This window comes from Schistocerca nitens, chromosome 6 (genome assembly GCF_023898315.1).
Source record: "Schistocerca nitens isolate TAMUIC-IGC-003100 chromosome 6, iqSchNite1.1, whole genome shotgun sequence".
Classification (NCBI taxonomy): domain Eukaryota; kingdom Metazoa; phylum Arthropoda; class Insecta; order Orthoptera; family Acrididae; genus Schistocerca; species Schistocerca nitens.
The window spans coordinates 471,921,195-471,942,717 of NC_064619.1; the positions used below are offsets into that span (position 1 = coordinate 471,921,195).

The 21,523-nt window shown below is 40.4% G+C and overlaps 1 protein-coding gene across 1 annotated transcript in view; it reads right to left on the reverse strand.

Annotated features, from left to right (window-relative positions):
* The window catches only part of LOC126263056 (ejaculatory bulb-specific protein 3-like), a 32,004-nt gene extending 20,877 nt beyond the window's left edge, over positions 1-11,127 (reverse strand). The window contains exon 1 of the mRNA XM_049960033.1: positions 10,987-11,127. Within this exon, the coding sequence (XP_049815990.1) occupies positions 10,987-11,058 (72 nt within the window). The 5' untranslated portion in view covers positions 11,059-11,127. The remainder of the gene's footprint in view (positions 1-10,986) is intronic.
* Between the last annotated feature and the right edge of the window lie 10,396 nt (positions 11,128-21,523).

Here is a 21,523-nt window from a genome sequence, read left to right on the forward strand (position 1 = left end):
GAGACGTTCGAGGTTTCTCTATAATGGAAGCCTATGTGACACAGGTCCACCAGTCCAGCTCTCAACAGAGCAATACGAGTCGTCGACGATTTGAGGCAAGACAAATCGTCGACGATTTGATTCCTGAGAACAACTATTCCCTAGATGCTACGTAACATTCCTCTTACGTCGACTGGTTTCACAAATGTATAGTAATGTGCAGTGCACGAGGTGACTCATAGTAAAATGGTAAATCAGTTACATGGAAACTGCTCCTTGGAGACTTACTGCACAGCTAATGTTTACAGTCACGCCAGAAATGTCGCTGCAGGTCTTTAGTATATTAATCATTGCTTTTAACAAACTGACTACGCTTGTTCATAGATGATAATTATTGAGATCATCATTTCTCTGTGTTGTAATAATTTGCACAAGAATGAGTGTATTTTTTTGCCAAAAAAGAGGAGACTACTAGTGAGAAATCAGCATTCAAAATGCCTCTGACTTTTAGTTATAGACTGGAGAAATGTATCTCGGAGATAGATTCCGCGAATGATGATATGATATCACAATTCTGTGTTACACAATAATTTAATACTCAGCTTGATGATGCCTGGAACATTAGTTTCCAACTATGTTACGAAATGTTCCAAATACAACCAGAAAATAAATCGGTCGGTTGTTATTTCAAGGAAATATCCGTGTGACAGAGTATACACTTTCAAGTTGCTAGCAGACCACTTCTCTCCCGAGACTCTCAAACTGAATCACCATAATTTGACGTTCACCTGCTTTCTTGTAGTGATAAATATTATGAAATGCTTAACGGCATAGCCAAGAGTTCTCCAGCAACGTATATTTCGAAGAATACACATTAATTTCAGCTCCTCTTCGTCCATCATACTTCGTTTTTGTTTACGCAGTTGACACTTTTATGATCTGGTCACGCAGTTGACACTTTTATTATCTGGTCTCATGGGACTGAACATATGAACTGAATGCACACTAACATCAAACTTACCTTTGAGGTGGAGAGAGAAGGTATATTACCATTTTTAAACGTTTTGCTTGAAACTAAGTCAGATGGGCTATTTACTGGAAACCATCATATATCGACCTATACACCATCCAGGCTAAATGAGATCTATTTTAAACACGCTGATACATAGAGCTAAAACTCTAACTGAGAAGGTCCACCTGGGATCCGAGACCAGATATCTGAAAAAGGCTCTGCAGGAGAACGGCTACAGTGAATGACCTATAAAGTAAGCAATGTCTACTGATAAACCTATCACACTCCTTCCATTCGTCAGAGTTGCGACAGTTAAAACCGGTTGTCCCTGGCAGACACTGCATTCAGTTCAATTTTGGGTCACGCAAGAAAATTAAAGAGACCTTTGGTCTCAGTGCTTCTGGAAAAATTGTGAATGCGGTAGCAGTTTCATTGATCAGACCTTGCGAACGATTTCAGAACGCTGCCCAGAAATACGAAGTCACATTAAATTTCAACAAATCTGCTGTTGTCGAGTGCAGAGCCACGAAGAAACACAATTACCATTGATGAAACAAATATTTCATCCCATGCAACTGTCTATTGGAATTCTGTCAACAAAGAAACCGTTGCGATTACAACGTAGAACAACAGCTTTAGCCGGGACAACAATTATACCCATAGTGGTGTAAGATCGGGTGCTAAATGCTGAATGCTACAAGAAATAGGCTGAGTTAGCCACCACGTAACGAAATCACCATCGTTGCTAGTGTTCCTCCATCACATACACCGGCATTTCTTTGGTAGCATGTAGAAGTTTTGTCACTCATGGTTCAAAAGGCTCTGAGCACTATGGGACTTAACTCTGAGGTCATCAGTCCCCTAGAACTTAGAACTACTTAAACCTAACTAACCTAAGGACATCACAAACATCCATGCCCGAGGCAGGATTCGAACCTGCGTCCGTAGCGGTCGTGTGTATCAAAACTGTAGCGCCTAGAACCGCTCGGCCACACCAGCCGGCTTTGTCACTTCATGACGTGTCCATATAGAACTCGACCAAATACGAAGGGCGTTCAGTAAGCAATGCAGCACATTTTTTCTCGGTCAATTTCGGTTGAAAAAAATGTGGAATTTGTTGTTGGACATCGTGGAAAATTCCCGCTTCAGCCTCTGTAGTTTCATGGAGTCCCGACAAGTAGCGGCACTATACGCAGCCTTCAAGATGGCGTCTGTAACGGAGGTGCGTTCCAAGCAGAGAGCTGACATTCAGTTTCTTTTGGCGGAAAACCAGAGCATCGCAGATATTCATAGGCGTTTGCACAATGTCTACGGAGAACCGTTAGTGAACAAATGCACGGTGAATCGTCGAGCGCGACGTCTGTCATCGCAACAACGTCTCGCAAATAAGTCGGATCTCCCGCGTGCCGGCTGACTGCGCACTGACATTACTCCTGCAATATGTTCTTCGCTATAATTTCTTTCTTTTTTTTTTGTCATCACTCTTGTGAGTGGTTTGATGTAGCGCCACACAATTTCCTCTTTTCTGTCGACCTCTTCATCTCACGACCTGAATTATCTGCTGGATATATTCTAGTCTCTGTCTTCCTCTACAGTTTTTACCCTCTACAGCTCCCTCTAGTACCATGGAAGTTATTCCCTGATGATTAACAGCTTTCCTACCATCCCGTCCCTTCTTCTTGTCAGCGTTTTCCACATATTCCTTTCCTCTCCGAGTCTGCGTAGAACCTCTTTATTCCTTACCTCATCAGTTAACCTAATTTTCAACTTTCGTCTGTAGCACCACATCTCAAACACTTCGATTCTCTTCTGTTCCAATTTTCCCAAAGTCTATGTTTCACGACCATATAACGCTGTGCTCCAAACCTACATTTCCAGAAATTTCTTCCTCAAATAAAGGACTATGTTTGATACTATACTGTGTTCGTCATATGAATAAACTTGATGTAAACATTAGACATGTATTCTTCCGCGTTTGCATGTATCCCATTGGATTTCGCTTCACTTGGAGCGGAAGCCAAGCTGCGCCCAGTTCAGCAAAGTACGATCATAAGGATACTTTTATGCTGTGTTATACGCACATAGACCGAGCAATAACGCGAGACATCAGCTTTACCGCACGTTTAACTTTGACAGCACTGACCAGCCAGCTCGACCAACTATACTGCAATGAGTGTGCAGCTGCTGTTCAGATGCAAAAAGATACGAGCGGAAAAACAATATAGCTTCGAACACAATTCAATTTTTAAAGAGAATGAAATAATATTCGGCAAAACTCCAGCACTACCGCACGCCTCATAGGTGAGCAGATGGAATGCATAAAATGCTCTCTTTCGCATCTAACACAGTATTCTAATTAGAAACAAGAGTGATGAAAATTCCTAACATAAACACACAGTAATATTTCTGAGCGAGCTATGTGCTATGCAAAAGCATACTGTAGGGATTTCTGCGTATTGTTGAACACTGAAACCACTGAAGGTATTAATTACAGTCAGTCGTCTGGTAATCTCTTAGCTCCTTCCTTATCCGAGACCTAGGAATACATTTAAGTTACGGAACTGCCATCATGTTCCTATGTCACTTATCACTCTGGTTCGTGTAATACTAGATCTGTGTTTTAAAACAATAGACATAGCCCAAATGAAGATTAGTTAGTTTTTCATTTTAGCCCTAAAAAATAAATTGTTTAGCTTTCTTAACTTAAGCAGCCTTCGTTAACCATCTGTCACAAAATATTTATAACTAAGAATTTATATGTGAAATGAAGACAGGAACTGCGTGTGCAATATGTAATTAGAAACAAGAAGACGTGCATTACTAACTAAAAATGATGATGAATTTTACAGTTACAAGATGTAGGTATTTCAAGTTGAACGAAGAAAAAGATGACCAACGCCAGACTTGAACCAATGATCTACGAAATCGCAGCAGATTATCTATTTATTACGCTACAGACTCCGCCGAACATCCAATGTGTACTTTTATTATAACTGTATTAAATACAGTCCCTCGGAAAACTTCAAAGACGACGTTTTCTGCAAATTTAGTAAAATCTATTTCTCGGCACTTTTTAACAGTGTTCCACAGGCGTGGTTCACTACGGAGCAGGAAGCAGCCTCAGCCATTTTCGTACTGCATACTAACAGTGCGACTGTCGGAGCACAACCATACACATACTATGACTGAACATGATTTTTGAAATAAAACTACGTAGCTAAAGCGTGATTAAGAAAAACGTTAATGGCTGTTAATACATTAGAATATCTTAAAGTTTCATTTGACCTAACTTAATAATAATATATCTAATACATAAGTAGGACCTACTTCCAAGAGCGCAACACCTATATACGTGTGCTACGGCTTCTGACCAATCAATGCGTTTGTGTTTGTTTATATCAGGTATATCTTACGATGAACATTGTATAGCAGATTTCTCTCGCCCATGAATGCCCTGTTTGTCTGTGCTAGTCTGCTTTTTATGTTCTCTGCAGTATCACGTCTGGAAAATTTGATATTTCATTGTACTTTCTGTCTTACGACGCGTGTGTGGAAGTGGTGAAAGTGTCAACGCGGTGTAAATGTTTTTTAATTTGTTAAAAGCAGGTAGTGCCCAAATGTTTACTTCGCATATGTTTTGAAATGTAATGCATAATTTTTTTGTGCGTCCGATCTGGACGGACTAAGAAAGCCAGAAATTGTTTTATATGTTAAAAACCACGATGGTAATATTGACACTCAAAGATATAGTGGCAGCGAGTGGCAGCAGCGATGCTAAAGAGAGACTGTTGTACATTGTGTCTCTGGCTTTGTTAGCGGACTCTGATGTAATTTATAATCTTTGTTTTGTTTTGTGTTGTCTTCCTAGCAGAAGAGGAGAGATGTATATATTGTTGTATGAAAGAGAGAGTCCGCCATTGCAATCAAAATTGTGAATTTAATGTTGGGTGTCTATATAGACAGGGTGGAAGGATTAAATACCATTGGACCTCATCAAAACCTCATCTTGATGAATAAATGGCTAGAAAAAGGTAATCCATTCTTTTAAAAACCCGACACTTCACATTGGACATTATGTATATTCAGTTTTACCAGCAAGATTGAAACCCTGTGGCGACAATAATTTCAAGAGCCTACATCGAATTTATAATAACACTTATCAAAACCAGCGACGAGCGACGTTGTCGTCTTTTCTCAAAAGTAACATTCAGTAGCCCGGACGTGGATTTATTCTCACTACACAATTAAGGATCTGTTCCCATTTTCTTTCCCCTCCTGTTTCTTTGAGATTGTGTAGAACCATCAATACTAAAACGCCGATCGCCGCAGCTGTGGAGTCCTGGGATCGACATCCCCGATATACAGAAGAAGAATTCTTCCTCCAGCGAATCTCTATTGTTTGAGATGAAATAATAATAATAATATTATTATTTTCAGAGAATCTTCAGGATTTTTGTAAGGAAAATTTCTGCAATTAACTTCACAAACATTCATAATATTCTTGTTTTCTTTTCATTTTTTTATCTGCACAGTCGCCCAGTACACGATACATTCATTCCAAGAGATAATTAGTACATTATTGCAGTTAACTTGGGGAGGCGATATTATACAGCCTTGTTCCGTCCATCATTGGTTATTTTGCTGTCTAGGTAGTAGAATTCCTTAATTTCGTCTATTTCGTGATCACCAGTCCTGATTTAAGTTTTCGCTGTTCTCTTTTCTGGTGCTTCTCATTACTCTTTCTTCGATTTACTCTCAATCCATATTCTCTAGTCGTTAGACTGGTCATTCCATTCAGCAGACTTGTAATTCTTGTTCACTTTCACCCAGGAAAGCAGTGTCGTCAGCCAAGCGTATCAGTAATATCTTTTTCACCTTGAATTTTGATTCCATTCCTGAACCTTTCTTTTATTTCCGTCATTCCTTCTTCGATGTGCAAATTGAACAGTAGGGGCAGAAGACTACATCCCTGAAATACACCCTGTTTAATCCCAGCACTTTGATCTTGGTCTTCCAATTTTAGTATTTCCCCTTAGCTGTTGAACATTTTGTATATTAACCGTCTCTCCTTATAGCTTACCACTATTTTCCTCAGAATTTGCACCGTTTGACATTGTCCAACGCTTTTTTCAGGTCGAAAAAACCTATGAATGTGTCTTCCATTATGAAACGCAACTTGAGAATTGCCTCTCTGCCCTTTTCTAAAGTCGATCTGACACATTCTCAGTTTTCTTCTCCATTCTTCTGTATGTTATTCTTGTCAGTAACTTGGATGAGTGAGCTGTTAAGCTGACTGTGAGATAATTCTCGCTCTTGTCGGTCTTGCAGTCATGGCAACTGTGTGGATGATATTTCTGTGTATCTGATATTTTTTCGAAAGTCAGGAAATACCACCAGACTCATATTCTACACACAAATGTGAATAGTCGTTATGCTGCCACTCCCTCACTGATTTCAGAAATTCTGATGAAGAGTTGTCCATCCCTTCTGCCTTGTTTGATCATAAGTCTAGCAAAGCTCTATTAAATTCTGATTCTATTACTGGATCCTCTACCTCTTATAAATCGACTACAGTTCCTTCTTCTATCGCACCAGACAGATATTCCCCCTCATAGAGGCCTTCAACGTGCTGTTTCCACCTATCTGCTCTCTCCTCTGCATCTAACAGTGAAACTACCGTTGCACTCTTAATGTTACCACCGTCGCGTTTAATTTCATTGAAGGTTGCTTTGAATTTCCTATATGCTGAATCAGTCCTTCCGACAATAATTTCTCTTTCGATTTCTTCACATTTTTAACGCAGCCATTTCTCCTTAGCTCCACTGCACGTCCTATTTATTTCAGTCCTTAGCGACTTGTATTTCTGTATTACTGAATTTCCCTCAATATTTTTATAATTCCTTCTTTCGTCGATCAACTGAAGTGTTGCTTCTGTTACCCATGCTTCTTCGCAGGTACGTTCTTTTTACTTATGCTTTTCTTTCCAACGTGTGCGATTGCTATTTTTAGAGATGTCCATTCCTCTTCAGTATACTGCCTACTGAGCTATTTCGTGTAGCAGTGTCTATAGCCTTTGGGAACCTTAAGCGTATATCTTCATTTCTTAGTAGTTTGTTTCTCACTTCTTTGCCTATTGAATCTTACTGACTAGACTCTTTAATTTCAGCCCACTCTTCATCACTGATATATTGTGACTTACGCTATATCTCCTCCTGTGTACGCCTTACAATTCAGTATCTGATTTCGGAATCTCTCTCTGACCACGATTAATCTAACTGAAATCTTCCCATGTCACCCGGCCTTGTCCAATTACAGCTCCTCCTCTTGTGATTCTTGAACAGAATATTCGTATTAACAGCTGAAATTTAATACAGAACTCAACTAGTCTCTCTCCTCTCTCGTTCCTAGTGCCAAGCGCGTTTTTTAACATAACTCTTTCATCTACTCTTTCCCTTACAAGCGCATTCCAGGCCCCTAAAACTAATAGGCTTTTGTCTCCCTTTACGCACTGCATTATCTGTTCAACATCCTCATATACTTCATCTGTCTCTTCATCTCCAGTTTGCGACGTTGCCATGTATACATGAACTGTCCTTGTCCGTGATAGTTTGCTGTCGATTCTGATGGGAAGAAACCTATCATTGAACTGTTCACAGTAACGCACTCTCTGCCCTATCTTCCTATTCATAACGAGTTATACTCCCGTCATACTATTTTCTGCTGCTGATAATACTACACTATTCTCATCTGACCAGAAATCTATGTCTTCTTACCATTTCACTTCACTGATCCCCTCTATATCTACAACGATCCCTTGCAATTCCCTTTTCAGATTTTCTAGCTTTCCTTCCACGTTCAAGCTTCTGACATTCCACTCCCTGACCCAAGGCGTTGGCTCCGACTTCGACCAGTAGAATGTTAGTATGCGGTCATCGAGGCCTTTCCAGCAGCGTGGCGTCGTTGCATTGAATGAAGTGAGGGGGAAAAAGGTGTTCTGTAGCCAAAAGAGTGTTGAGTAATGTGGTGTATGGGAATGCCGAATAAAACCAACCTGTTCTCACAAAAAAGTATTGCGTTACTTTTGGAACCCCCTCGTAAATAAAGTACCGCACGGCTGACAAATAACTCCTGACGATGAAGACAGGGAAAGTCAATGAAAGCTGGCGTATTCATAAAAAACAGAGGCGGCATGATATCCGTGAAACATTTATTCATGGTTCAAATGGCTCTGAGCGCTATGGGACTTAACATCTCAAGTCATCAGTCCCCTAGAACTTAGAACTACTTAAACCTAACTAACCTAAGGACATCACACACATCCATGCCCGAGGCAGGATTCGCACCTGCGACCGTAGCAGCCATTTATTCATGAAATAACCCTGTATTCATATGAAGTTAGTGGGAGAAACCACGAATAACCAGTATTTAATTTGTCAGAGGGTAAAAGTATGCCAATCCATCAGCAATTACAAAGTTTTTTAATCGCAGTGATGTTCTTTCCTTTTATCGTCTTACGAGGGCATAAAACATCGAAATGACAAATTTTTCAGTGCCGAAAACCATAGGTAACTTGGGGGTAGCGAAAGAGACAGTGTTCGTCGTAACACTCTCTTTAGCTATGTGACACCAACTTCGTATTAGTACTAATCTATAAAAGAACCGAAATAAATTTTCACTTGTTACTATTATCTTTTGACATCGAGGATCAGAAAATGTTTTCGGTTAGGAGCTAAAACACTTTATCGAACCGTCAGAAAGTTTGCCTGCCAAAGGGAAATTCCATTGTTAAAGAATAAATTCATTCAGAAGTTGACTGGCGATAAAGATTCGTAACGTGGCGCACCAAAGACACACGCGAAAATGATTGTTTATTCAGCTGTGGAAGAAAGTACTTAAAATACCACAGAAGTAGTAGTAATTCCGTTAGAATTCATCCAGTACGAGTTAAAATATACGTGTGAATCAAGCAAACGAAATACAATAATTACACCTATAGCTTCCCTAGTTCTGTGTGTGGCATAAGGAGAATAAATGTACTATCTTATCCATATATGAAGTAATTTTAACTAATACTGTTACAACCGTGAAAACTTCATGTCACTATCACAAGAATACTTGTTCATAAGCTATAAGAATTGCAATTGTTTCATGCAAGCCCACCCCAACTGTTCTTACGGTGACAACTGCAGTCTTTAGCGACCAGTAATTGCTACCGACTGTCATGAGAACTCTGTGATGTATTATCATAAGGTACCTGGGTGGATGAGTCCGTTGGTACGCTTTTAAACACTTTAATTATCCTTACACTTGTGACGTAGGACCTTGGTTCAGTTAGTGGCCGACAGTTAAACTTGCGGCGGTCTAACAGCACTTTTTTCTTCTGTACAAAATACGACATTGTGTCTACCAAAGCTTTGAAATACTGTCTACTATCACAATATAGTAATAGAAAATGAGCGACTTCGGTTACAACTACCGTTCTCAGATTTCATTGCTACACTATCGGTATATATGCAGACTTATCGAACCCTTTTCACATTTTCCTTTCGGCAACGAGGGCGCTTAGAAGATCCAAGTCTTCACTCATTTGCGGTGGAGGTAATTATATTTCACAACTCGCGCCCTGAATCAGTGACTATATTATTTTTAGATGTGATACGGCAAACAGACAGTCGCCGGCCGCGGTGGTCTCGCGGTTCTAGGCGCGCAGTCCGGAGCCGCGCGACTGCTACGGTCGCAGGTTCGAATCCTGCCTCGGGCATGGGTGTGTGTGATGTCCTTAGGTTAGTTCGGTTTAAGTAGTTCTAAGTTCTAGGGGACTTATGACCTAAGATGTTGAGTCCCATAGTGCTCAGAGCCATTTGAACCATTTTTGAACAGACAGTCAACAAACATCGTGTAAGCTATTAAAAATTTCATTTCATATTCTAATGAGATATAACCTCGCTCAAATGATGGATTTCCTCAGGAATCTTGCAGAGAATAAACTGTCTTCTTCTACTGGAACGCCTTCTGGCTTCATAAAAGAAGAACAATGTCGAGGTATCAGGATTTTTAATATTACGTAGCATTGTCTCCTTTTCTCGAAACCATCTCTATTTGGTTCTGAGGACATCAGGGGATAATTGTCCCGGAAAGAAAGTGGACATTTCTGGCTCTGTCCTGTCTACTAGCTCAATTATTGGTGGACTTTTGCACATAAAAAATATTGCGTCACTGACCCGAATTCTGAGCAAGGAACTATCACAACATTGCTGTACCAAATGGTATGAAAACATTTTATACTAGAAAGTGTTACTGAATATCAGCAGAGAAGCGGTCCGTTTTAGAATATCTAAAGAAATTTTAAATTAAAATTCCAGTTGTTTCTGAAGCTGTTACTCATGTGTGATAACGCTTATGATAAGAATTACACACTGTATCTTTTAGCCAGAGCAAAACGCACTTCAGTTTCGCACCTGAAACTGACATCTCCCAAGTCTCCAATAAAGAAAAGTGGTTAAAGGGGCTAAAGGACGAATGCTTTTTAGGTAAACGAAGAAATGAAGAAGATGAAGGAAATTAATAAATAGAACTGACGCAACCAGTTCAAGTTGTTTGCGCCATCCACATGTAGCATTCTACATTACGCTCACTTCAAATCTGATTCTTGTTTCATTAAAATAACAGTTGGAGACTTAGATTAACAAAGAAGCCAATAACTGCTCTCTTCTTTAACAAAACTCTCAACTTACTTGTAGATTAATTCAGAAGATTATGTAGTTTCTGACACGAATGATGATGGTATTAGTCTTTAATTACTGCTCATAAATGCGAATCTCTTTGGCTAGTAAAGGCTTTGTGCGATTATTCTTGCGTAACCCGCAGTCAACAAGCAGGAATAAAACTAAATGCAAAGTAATTAACAAGAGCGTTTTCAAATTTTAGTATTATCAAAGCACCATAGCTTTCTGGGTATCATAGAAATGAAATCCATATTACTGGTAGCAACTCACCTGTCCCGACGCAGATGCTATGACGGCAACGAGGAAGCTGGTGAACACCAGAGAGGTTACGGTAGACGACATATCGGACGTGTGGCGGCGCAAAGAGGCCGCGTTCTGTCTTTATATTGGTCGCGGTCACTAGAACCTTTGTTGGTGGAGTCTGTGCGTCACACTCTTCGTGACACGGGGCAATTTTCATACGTTTCTGCCTCTGAGTGCACGAGGTGTGTCATTTAGAAACAGACTCTCCCTTCGGCACAGTGTTTTTCTCACGGTACACGCGAGTCACTTAACAAACTGATGTTAATAGTTTCGGCCCTGAATGTCGTTTGTAAGAAAAAAAGTCTTTCTAGAGACATTCTGCCGAGTCAGTTTGGTAACGCTGAATACGAAACGAGCGGAAGAGTGGTTCACTTACGCTCAGTCTCGCTTTCCGTGTGTACCATGAATATAGGGATACCTACACATTAACCAGTTTCTTCAGATTACATCGTTGTTTCCCTTCTTCCTGATGTTGGTTTCATATATACCAGTTAATTCCTTTTGAAAATAAAGAAGAAAGAAGGATACGGTGTGAAGTCCTGTGGAAGACCGTGTCGTGCTGACGGCGGATGAGCTCCAATAGCTGGGCTGTGGTCTTCCCAAAGGCATCACCCCGGCATTTTTCCTGATGTACTTTTGGAAAAATTGCACAAAATCTAAATATGGCTGGCTGGATGGAGATCTAAATATCAAATACTGGTGCGAGGCCGGCCGGTGTGGCCGAGCGGTTCTAGGGGCTTCAGTCTGGAACCGCGCGACCGCTACGGTCCCAGGTTCGAATCCTGCCTCGGGCATGGATGTGTGTGATGTCCTTAGGTTAGTTAGGTTTAAGTAGTTCTAAGTTTTAGGGGACTGATGACATCAGATGTTAAGTCCCCATGTGCTCAGAGCAATTTGAACGATTTGAACCAGCTGCGAGGTACCGTCCTATGTTGCAAGACTACCACAAGTAGCGACGACTGAGTCATCAAAGGACGAGAAAGATGGTTCCTTTCTATAGTACGAACGTCCCATTACCAAATTAAATAATTTGATATCGATACCAATACCCAAAATGATATTGATTCTTGGATTATGTCCCAACATAAGTGCCACAGGGACAGTTTCTCAAGTTTTTTTGTATATACAAGGGTGAGTCAATAAATAAGCCACAAACGCCAGAATATCGCATTTCATTTGAAATTTACCACCTCAACGTATCTAGAAATTGGCAGTACATACCAAATTACGTGGAAGGTAGTCATTAAGCAATATTCCATGGCCAGTGATTAATGATCTGAAATCAGATAAACATGGCAGGTGTTCTATGAATTTGTGTCCGACTAGAACAATGTGATTTTTGTGACCCGAGGGACTGTACGCAGGCTCGCCCATTGCGAAATTAGTCCCGTATACGGTTAGAAATTTTATGAAAATTTGTTTTAGTTGGATGCAGGAATTCCGTAAAATACAAGGAAAACTATCGAAGAAGCAGCGTCCTGGCCGCACTGGTTACCCAGTGATGGCACTTTGTTTCGCTAACCCCAGTACACATCGGTCTTGTCGACTGTAGCAATTCAAGGAACAGAATAAATTTGCCTGATCCCGACAGGTCATTCGTTAGATACGAAAACTGCCGCATTAATTCTATACTGCAGCATTTAGCCCATTGTCGAATGATGGGATAAGTATTTAAATTTAGCAGCGGAGTATACTGAACGCACCCGCGGTCTAGGGGTAGCGTCTTTGTTAAACGTTTCGATCCCAGGTTTGAAACTTGCCACCGCTTAAATACTGATTAATAATCAGCATTGGTGGCTGAAGACTTCCGGCATAAGAGGTCACCCTCATTCCGCACGCGGCTTCGTCAAAAGAGGGTGGAGGCGCGGACAGGGGTTCAGGTCACTCTCTTGTCCTTAGGGTGGAAAACTGCCCCTAAAGGCGGCAGAATCAGCTATGATCAACGGCATGAGGAAGCAGAAGGCAATGGAAATCATTGCATTAAAGATACATAACGCGGATCCACAAGACATTTGGCCTGTAAAAGAAAAAGTGTCATGATGATCTCTCCATTGCCAAAAGACTCTGAAATAGACCCCATTCGTATCTCCGGGGGGGGGGGGGGGGGCATTGGCAAGAGGGAGGCGATCGTGAGAAAAAGTATGAATACCAAAGTGGTAGGGAAGTTGGAAAAATCTGAAAAGGGGAATGCAAATGCTCGATCTATATATATAGGAGTCAGTGAAGTAAAATGGAGAAATGAGATTTCTGGTCAGATGAGTATAGGGTAATATCAACAGCAGCAGAAAATGCTATAACGGGAGAAGGATTTGTTCTCAACAGATAGGAAGGGCTGGGATTGTGTTACTGTGAACATTCAGTGATAGATATGTTCTTATCTCACTCTACAACAAACCAATTCCGACAACGATAATTAAGGTATACATGCCAACGTCACAAGCTGAAGATGAAGAAACAGAGTATATGAGGATATTGAAATGGTAATACAGTATGTAAAGGGAGATGAAAATCTAATTGTCATGGGGGAATGGAATGAGAATATAGGGGAAGGAGTAGAAGAAAAGGTTACTGGAGAATATAGGAGCGGGACAAGGAATGTGAGAGTTCTGTAACAAATTTCAGCTCGTAATAGCGAATACTCTGTTCAAGAATCACGAGAGGAAGAGTTTTACTTGGAAAAGGCCGTGTGATACAGGAAGATTTCAGTTAGATTGCTTCATGGTCAGACAGAGATTCGGAAATCAGATTCTGTGTTGTAAGGCGTACCCGGGAGCAGATATAGACTCAGATTGCAATGTAGAGCAGGCTGAAGCTTAAGAGATAAGTCAGGAAAGAATCAATATGCAAAGAAGTGGGTTACGAAAGTACTAAAGAATGACGATACACTTCAAGTTCTTTAAGGGTAGCCTAATAGGAAGTACAGTTGAAGAGGAATGGATGGGCACTCACAGAAGTTGGGAAGAAAAATATAGGCACAAAGAGGGTAACTGCGAAGAAGCCTTAGGTAACAGAAGAAATACTTCAGTTGATCGATGACAGAAGAAAGTACAAAAACGTCCAGGGAAATTCAGGAATACAGAAATACATGTCACTGAGGAATGAAATAAATAGGAAATGCAGCGAAGCTAAGACGAAATGGCTTCATGAAAAATGTGAAGAAACTGAAAAAGAAATTATTGGCGGAAGGACTGACTCAGCATATAGGAAAGTCAAAATAGCCTTCGGTGAGCTAAAAGTTAAGAGTGCAACGGGAATTCCACTCTTAAACGCAGAGGAGAGAGTGGATAGGTGGCAAGAGTACGTTGAACGCCTCTATGAGGGGGAAGATTTGACTAATGTTATAGAAGAAGAAACAGAAGTCGACGTAGAAGAGACAAAGCATCCAGTATTCGAATCAAGATTTAGGAGAGCTTTGGAGGATTTATGGTCAAACAAGGCAGAAGGGATCGATAACATTCCATCAGAATTTCTGAAATCATTGTGGGAAGTTGCAACAAAACGTCTATTCACGTTGGCCAGTCGTTGTGTTCTAGGCGCTTCAGTCTGGAACCGCGCTGCTGCTAAGGTCGCAGGTTCGAATCATGCCTCGGGCATGGATGTGTGTGAGGTACTTATATTAGTTAGGTTTAAGTATTTCTAAGTTCTAGGAGACTGATGACCTCAGATGTTAAGTCCCAAAAGTGCTCAGAGCCATTTATATTCACGTTGGTGTGTAGAATGTATGAATCTGGCGACATTTTATCCGATTTTCGGAAACATATCATCCACATAATTCCACAGACTTCAAGAGCTGATAAGTGCGAGAATTAGAGCATAATCAGCTAAACAGCAGATGTATAGAAGTTGCTGACAAGAATAATATTTAGAAGAATGGAAAAGAAAGTTGAGGTTGTATTAGATGACGATCAGTTTGGCTTTAGGAAAGGTAGGACCTTACTGTTACACATCATTGGATTCGTCTCTATAGTCACTATCAGGAAATAAGTACGAAACTAAAGCATCCCATTTAAAAAAAAAAAACAAAGTTGACCATATCTCTGACGCGACCCCACCTAGCAACAAAAAACCAACGTCATATCGTGGCCCATGTTGTCCCATGCAACATTTGTCCCACAAACTTTTCAGCTACTATCATACTTTCAGAGTTATTCTAGGTGGCAATAGTTAGTGACTCACCCTGTATAATATTTTTGCTATGATGTTGCGTCATATTACGTATTAGTGCGAACTTGAAGTAAGAGTACTCAAAACTATGGGAGACTTTACTATTAAATTTACCCATCAAATATTAGTATATGCCGACGTCGTAAACAAAAGTTGAAGGGATAGAGAGAATATTTAAGGCTATTGAACAGGTAATCCACAATATGTAGTATGAGGGACTGGAATGCGGATGTAAGGGGAAAGAGTAGAAGAAAGTGTTACGGAAAAATATGGGCTTAGTAGTAGGAATGAGAGAGGGGAAGGCTTATTGACTTCTGCAATAAATTTCAGCTAGTAATAACGAATACTCAGTTGAAGAATCACAGGGGAGGAGGTATACTTGGAAAAGGCCAGAAGATATGGGAAGAGTTCAGTTGGATTATATCATGGTCAGGTAGAGATTCTGAAATCAGGTATTGGATTGTAAGGCGTATGCACGAGTAGACATAGACTCCGATCACAATCTAGTAATGGTGAAGAGTAGGCTGAAGTTTAAGAGACTAGTCAGGAGGAATCAACGTACAAACAAGTGGGATACGAAGAAATGAAGAGATACCTTGAAGTTCTCTCAGGCTATAATCACGGCGATAATGAATAGTTCAGTAGGCAGTGCAGTTGAAGAGGGATAGACATATCTACAAGCAACAATCACAGAAGTTAAAAACAAAGAGATAGGTGCAAGGAAGTAACGGCGAAGAAACAACAGGAAACAGAAGAAGTGCTTCAGTTGATCGATGAAAAAAGGAAGAACAAAAATTTCTTGGGAAATTTAGAATTACAAAAATATAAGTCACTCAGGAATGGAATAAGTAGGAAGTGCAAGGAGGCTAAGGTGAAATGGCTGCATGAACACTGTGAAGAAAATGAAAACAAAATGACTGGCGGAGGGACAGTCACAGCATAATACGTATCGTAATAGAAAAAGATAGGGTATCCAGAGATAGGGAATCCAGTATCAGAATCAGAATTTAAAAGAGCTGTGAAATGGCTGCATCAATAATGTGAAGAAAATTAAATTATTGTCAGAAGGACTGACTCAGTATATATGAAAGTCATAATAACCTTTCGTAAAATTAAGATCAGGAGCGTAGCATTGACAGCGCAATGGGAATTCCACTATTAAATGTTGAGGAGACAGCGGATAGGTGGAGTACAAGAAGGCCTCTACGAGGGAAAGACTTGTGTGAGGATCACATATTAGAATAAGAATTTAAAAGAGCTTTGCAACACTTCGAATCAGGCAATAGAGATAATATTCCATCAGCATTTCTAAAGTCATTGGGGGAAGTGGCAACAAAGCGACTATACATGTTGGTGTGCAGAAACTTTGAGTCTGGCGACATACCATCTGACTTTTGGAAAAACATCATTCACACAATTCCGAAGATTGCAAGAGCCAACAAGTGCGAGAATTCACACACAATCAGCTTAACAGTTCATGCATCCAAGTTGCTGACAAGAATAATATAGAGAAGAATGGAAAAGGTGGTTGAGGATCTGTTAGATGACGATCAGCTTGTATTTAGGAAAGGTAAAGTCACCAGAGTGGCGGATATGACGTTTTGGAAGCAAGACTGAAAAAAAAAAAAGTATACACGTTCACAGGAGCTGTCTCCTTGGCAAACATTATAGGGAAAGATGGGTAGTTTGAGGGTAGGTTACGAAGAGCGAAGTGCTCAGATTTTTAAAAAAAGGGGGGGGGATATGTAGTACCTACAGTTCAATCTATAAATCCAAGAAGCAATGACAGAAATTAAAGGAAGTTACAAGAGTGGGATTAAAATTCAAGGTGAAAGGAAATCAATCACAAGAATCAATCGTGACACTGCTGTCCTCGTTTAAAGTGAAGAAATATTGCAGGATCTGTTGAATGGAATGAACAGTTTAATTTGTACAGGGTGTGGATTATGAATAAATCGATGGAAGACGAAAGTAATGACACGTAGCAGAAATGAGAACATAAGAAGCTTAACATCAGTATTGGGGATCACGAGTTAGACGAAGTCAAGAAATTCTTCTATTCAAGCAGCAAATAATCCATGACGGACGGAGCAAGAAGAACATAAAAGGCAGACTAGTGCTGGCGAAAAGGGCATTCCTCGCCAAGAGAAATCTACTAGTATCAAACGCAGGCCTTAATTTAAGGAAGAAATTTCTGAAAATATGCGTTTGGATCCCAGCATTTGTATGTTTGTGAAACTTGGACTGCGGGAAATCCTGAACAGAGGAAAATCGAAGTATTTGAGACGTGGTGCTACAGAATAATGCTGAAAATTAGATTGACTGATAACATAAGGAATCATTAGGTTTTCTGAAGAGGAAAGGACTATATGGAAAACATTGACAAGAAGGAGGGACGGGACGATAGGACACATGAGAAGGCGTGTGGGAATAACCTATATGGTACTAGGGGGGAACTAAAGTGGATAAAAACGTTAGGCGAAGACAAGAGTTAGAATACGTCCAGCAAACAATTGAGGGCTTAGGTTACAAGTGCTGCTCTGAGATGAAAAGTTTGGCACAGTAGAGGAATTCGTGGCGGGCTGTCAGACCATCCAGATTAAAAAACAAAGCCTCAGCACTTACGAGCTAATAGTAATACGATTCAGGCATGCTTCCAATATAGTAGTAATATCCAAATACCGGATCAGCAGGAAGACAGTAGTGGTGACAAGAAGGAAGTGGCGCGAAATGTCCTTCAAATCTAGTTTGATAAACTACCTAACCCGTTACAGGAAGAACTCCTGGAGTGTGCTGAACTGGTATTGACATAAATGGAGCAAATAGTCCATCTTCTCTATTTAACGCTTGAATTTGAAGGCAAGGCGCAGGCATGTCAAATTACTGATGTTAACGCTTTAAAAATTATGGCGGTTAATGTACAAAGTAACATGGGTGGCAAAGTATTGCGCGCCACATAGCAAAATAATATTTCGGCAATTTCGCTAAAAAATAGTTAAGCTAATTCAGCTTCGTGCCTTACATGAATTAATTTTCCAGTATTATGAACACAAACACTGACTTGGCGACACTTTATAAGAATACTGGAAACGAGTCAGAAATAGTTCGGTAGCCTTTGCTTTGTGGTATACGGAGGAGCATCTGATAACGCATATTTTAGGGGTAATAAAACTCGGAACGGTGCAACGCGTGCGGTGTTTTCGGGAATTCAGGCAAGTTTGACACAATTAGAAGAAATGTTAAGGCAGGCATAGGCCACTGAATTTCTTGATACCGGAGGAAGGCATGGGGTAGATACTAGAATTTCCATCACCAAGATATCTCAAATATCTACCTATATGACTCATTTAGCTGCGATGAAATATTAATTTCATTCTGCTGACTCCATGCCACCATTAGAACCATTATAATTCTTGCTACAAATTATTTTGTGTTTTATTTGCCGTTGTCTCCCTTATTCCTTATTGTCTAACGTCTACTTCTGTGCACAAATAGAGCAATATTTGGACATCACCTGCAAATCCAAAACTTTTCTACACTTATAACTGATTAAAAACACCATGTAGGGAGGTGTGGCCCCTTTTCATTCATGTGCTATCGCATGAAACACATAGATCTGTAGAAGGCAAAGGGTCATTTACTTCTGCCTGAATGTCTTTGTTAAATAAAACTGCCTCTTTCACTACTGTTAACAAACTGCTGTTACATTCTGTTTCCAATGCGTTCAGAAGATGATTGTTTAGCGTTGAGTATGAGGCAGACGGAGATGGCTTATTCATTACTGTACAAAACAAATTGCTGCCTTCCCTCCCAACACCATCACATCTCATTCTATAGCAGAATCTTATGTTGGCTTCATACACTCAATTCTTAGCAGTTGATGTTTTGAGCTGAACGTCAGTTTGACAGCTGCCACAAAACAACTGCATATTACACACAATGTCACATATTCTTAAAGATTTATTGCCACAGTTACCACATGCATACGAATTTCTAATAATAGACCACATAATTTCTAAATCAATTATCCTAAAACCGCTGTTCACTTCATCTTTAGTGGACTGAAACTATACACCAGTTCCAAGTTTCCTAGCTCCACAATTATCTTCCGCCGAATTATGTTGACTCACTTGCACAAACTGTTTATTTACACGTAAATGGCGAGCTTTATCTTTCTTAAACACTTTGCCCCTTTATCTTGGCATTTTAAACGGTAAATCATACAAAAAAAGCTTGAACACAGTCGTAATTCTCACACTAACAGCAGAACTGAAATGTTCAGATTTCTGTACGACAGACAATAACAGCTGCCAAAGATAGCAATCGGAAGGAAAAGATAAGACGACGTAAACGGGTCCACAGCGTTCTATACTTTTCCGATGCTTTTGTGGCAGCAGGAAGTAATAAAACATCGGAAACAAGCAGAGTGTCGTCTAGAAAAGTGGGCGTGCGCTGCGCAGTGATTGAAACGAGGCAGCTTTTTTATCATTAGTAGTTCAACTTAATCTGTGAAAATTGAAGATAGTACTTCCAATATCCTACAGAACTATCTGGTAGCAAATTTTTTTTATCATTTTTGAATAATTTTGCCTACGTCCCCCCCTTAACTGAGTCCCATTCGACCTAGCGACAGGTGCGGCTGTACTTTCGGAGTTAAACGGAACTGGTACTTTTGGATGTCAAGTTTGAATATGTGTTCCGTTATCTAGACGATCTTGTGACTTACCGTCGTTCTATACAAGAGCATATTCAGCACCTACGTGGAGTATTTGAACGTTCGAGAACGGCTGGGTTAACGATCAATCCTACAAAAACAAAGGTAGCAATTGCTGGATCATCTGTTAAGTTCTTGGGAGATTTTATAATGAAATCTCGAAATGGTACGAGAAATTGAGAAATTGAGGAATTCCTAACACTACGCAATGTGAAGCAAGTAGCTCGATTCGTTGAGATAATAAACTTTTTAGGAAATTCATTGGCTCACCAGTGTGAGCGATTCGTTAGAAACATCGCTGGTACTGGAGCAACCTGATTTTAGTACAGAGTTTATACTACATAGGGATGCCTCAGATTTAGGGCCTGGAGGGTGCGGGGGGAGGGGGGGTGTAAGAACAGCAAGGGGGTGAGAAGGTAATCGCCTACGCCTCCTTAACATTGAATGAATTGGAAAAGAGGTATTGTATCTACGAAATGGAAACATTGGAGGAGTTATATGTGATTCTAAGGTTTCAATACCATGTTGAACATCGTAAATTTCTGCTGGAAACCGACAGCGAAGCCATCAGTTGCGTATTAGCCAGATCCCTAAAAACTGGACGCATTGCATGGTGAGCCACTAGGATTTTAAGTTTTAAATTCGACGCGAATAATACTCGTACTGAAGTGCTGGCTGATGGCCTGAGTCAACTGTCTGCGGAAGAAGAGGAACAAGAAGCGAATGAATGGGGTTCGGTGGATGGAAATGAGTAGTCCTATTCTTGCGTCTGTTTTGACTCGGATTCCGTCTCTTTTTAGGAACATTAGTTTCAGGGTCAGGATCAGTATATATAACCTGACAAAAGAAAGGCTGAAAGGAGATGAAGTGGCTAAACATGTGTAGTGAAGGACAGAGTCGTGTGTTGCACAGAACAACTTGTTGCTCCCCAGGAACTATGCCCATCGCTCTTCGGCTATTTTCATGACTCACTTGTGTGTGAACATTTGGGTATCTAGGAAACCAGGGAAAAGATCAGCAGCGGTTCATCTAGAGTGGAACTGGTAAGAAGATCTTCAGGGCAGTAGCAGCTTGTGATGTCTGTGCCGTTAGTACACTAGTGCAGAACAGTAATGTGAGGTTCTTCGTATTCAAAGTAACGGAGAAATCTTTCTAGCGGATGTACATTGACTTTGTGGGTCCTTTCCCTCGATCAGTTAGTGACAATAAATGTATTCTCATCAGTGTAGACACATTCCCGCAATTATTTTGGTTATTATCAACTTGATCTGCTAACATCCAGATAGTTATTCAAAGTTTATATTTATGGAACATTTGGCCCACCCGAATAACTGGTTATGGATAATGCTACCACCATTACATCTACCAAATTCAAACAATTTTTCCGTGTATGGGTATCCGTCATCTTGCAAACAACATCCTATTACCTAACACTTCGTACGTTGAGAGAGCTAATCCCAATATGAAATCTGCATTAATATCATACCACAGCAGCATACCAACGATCTGGATGGGATCATTCGTTACTATGGCTCACGGTGGCCATCCGTACTGCTCGGCACAAGTCTGATAAGGCAAATCCAACCGATCTCATGTTGGGTTGTACGTTAGCCACCCCACTCTGCA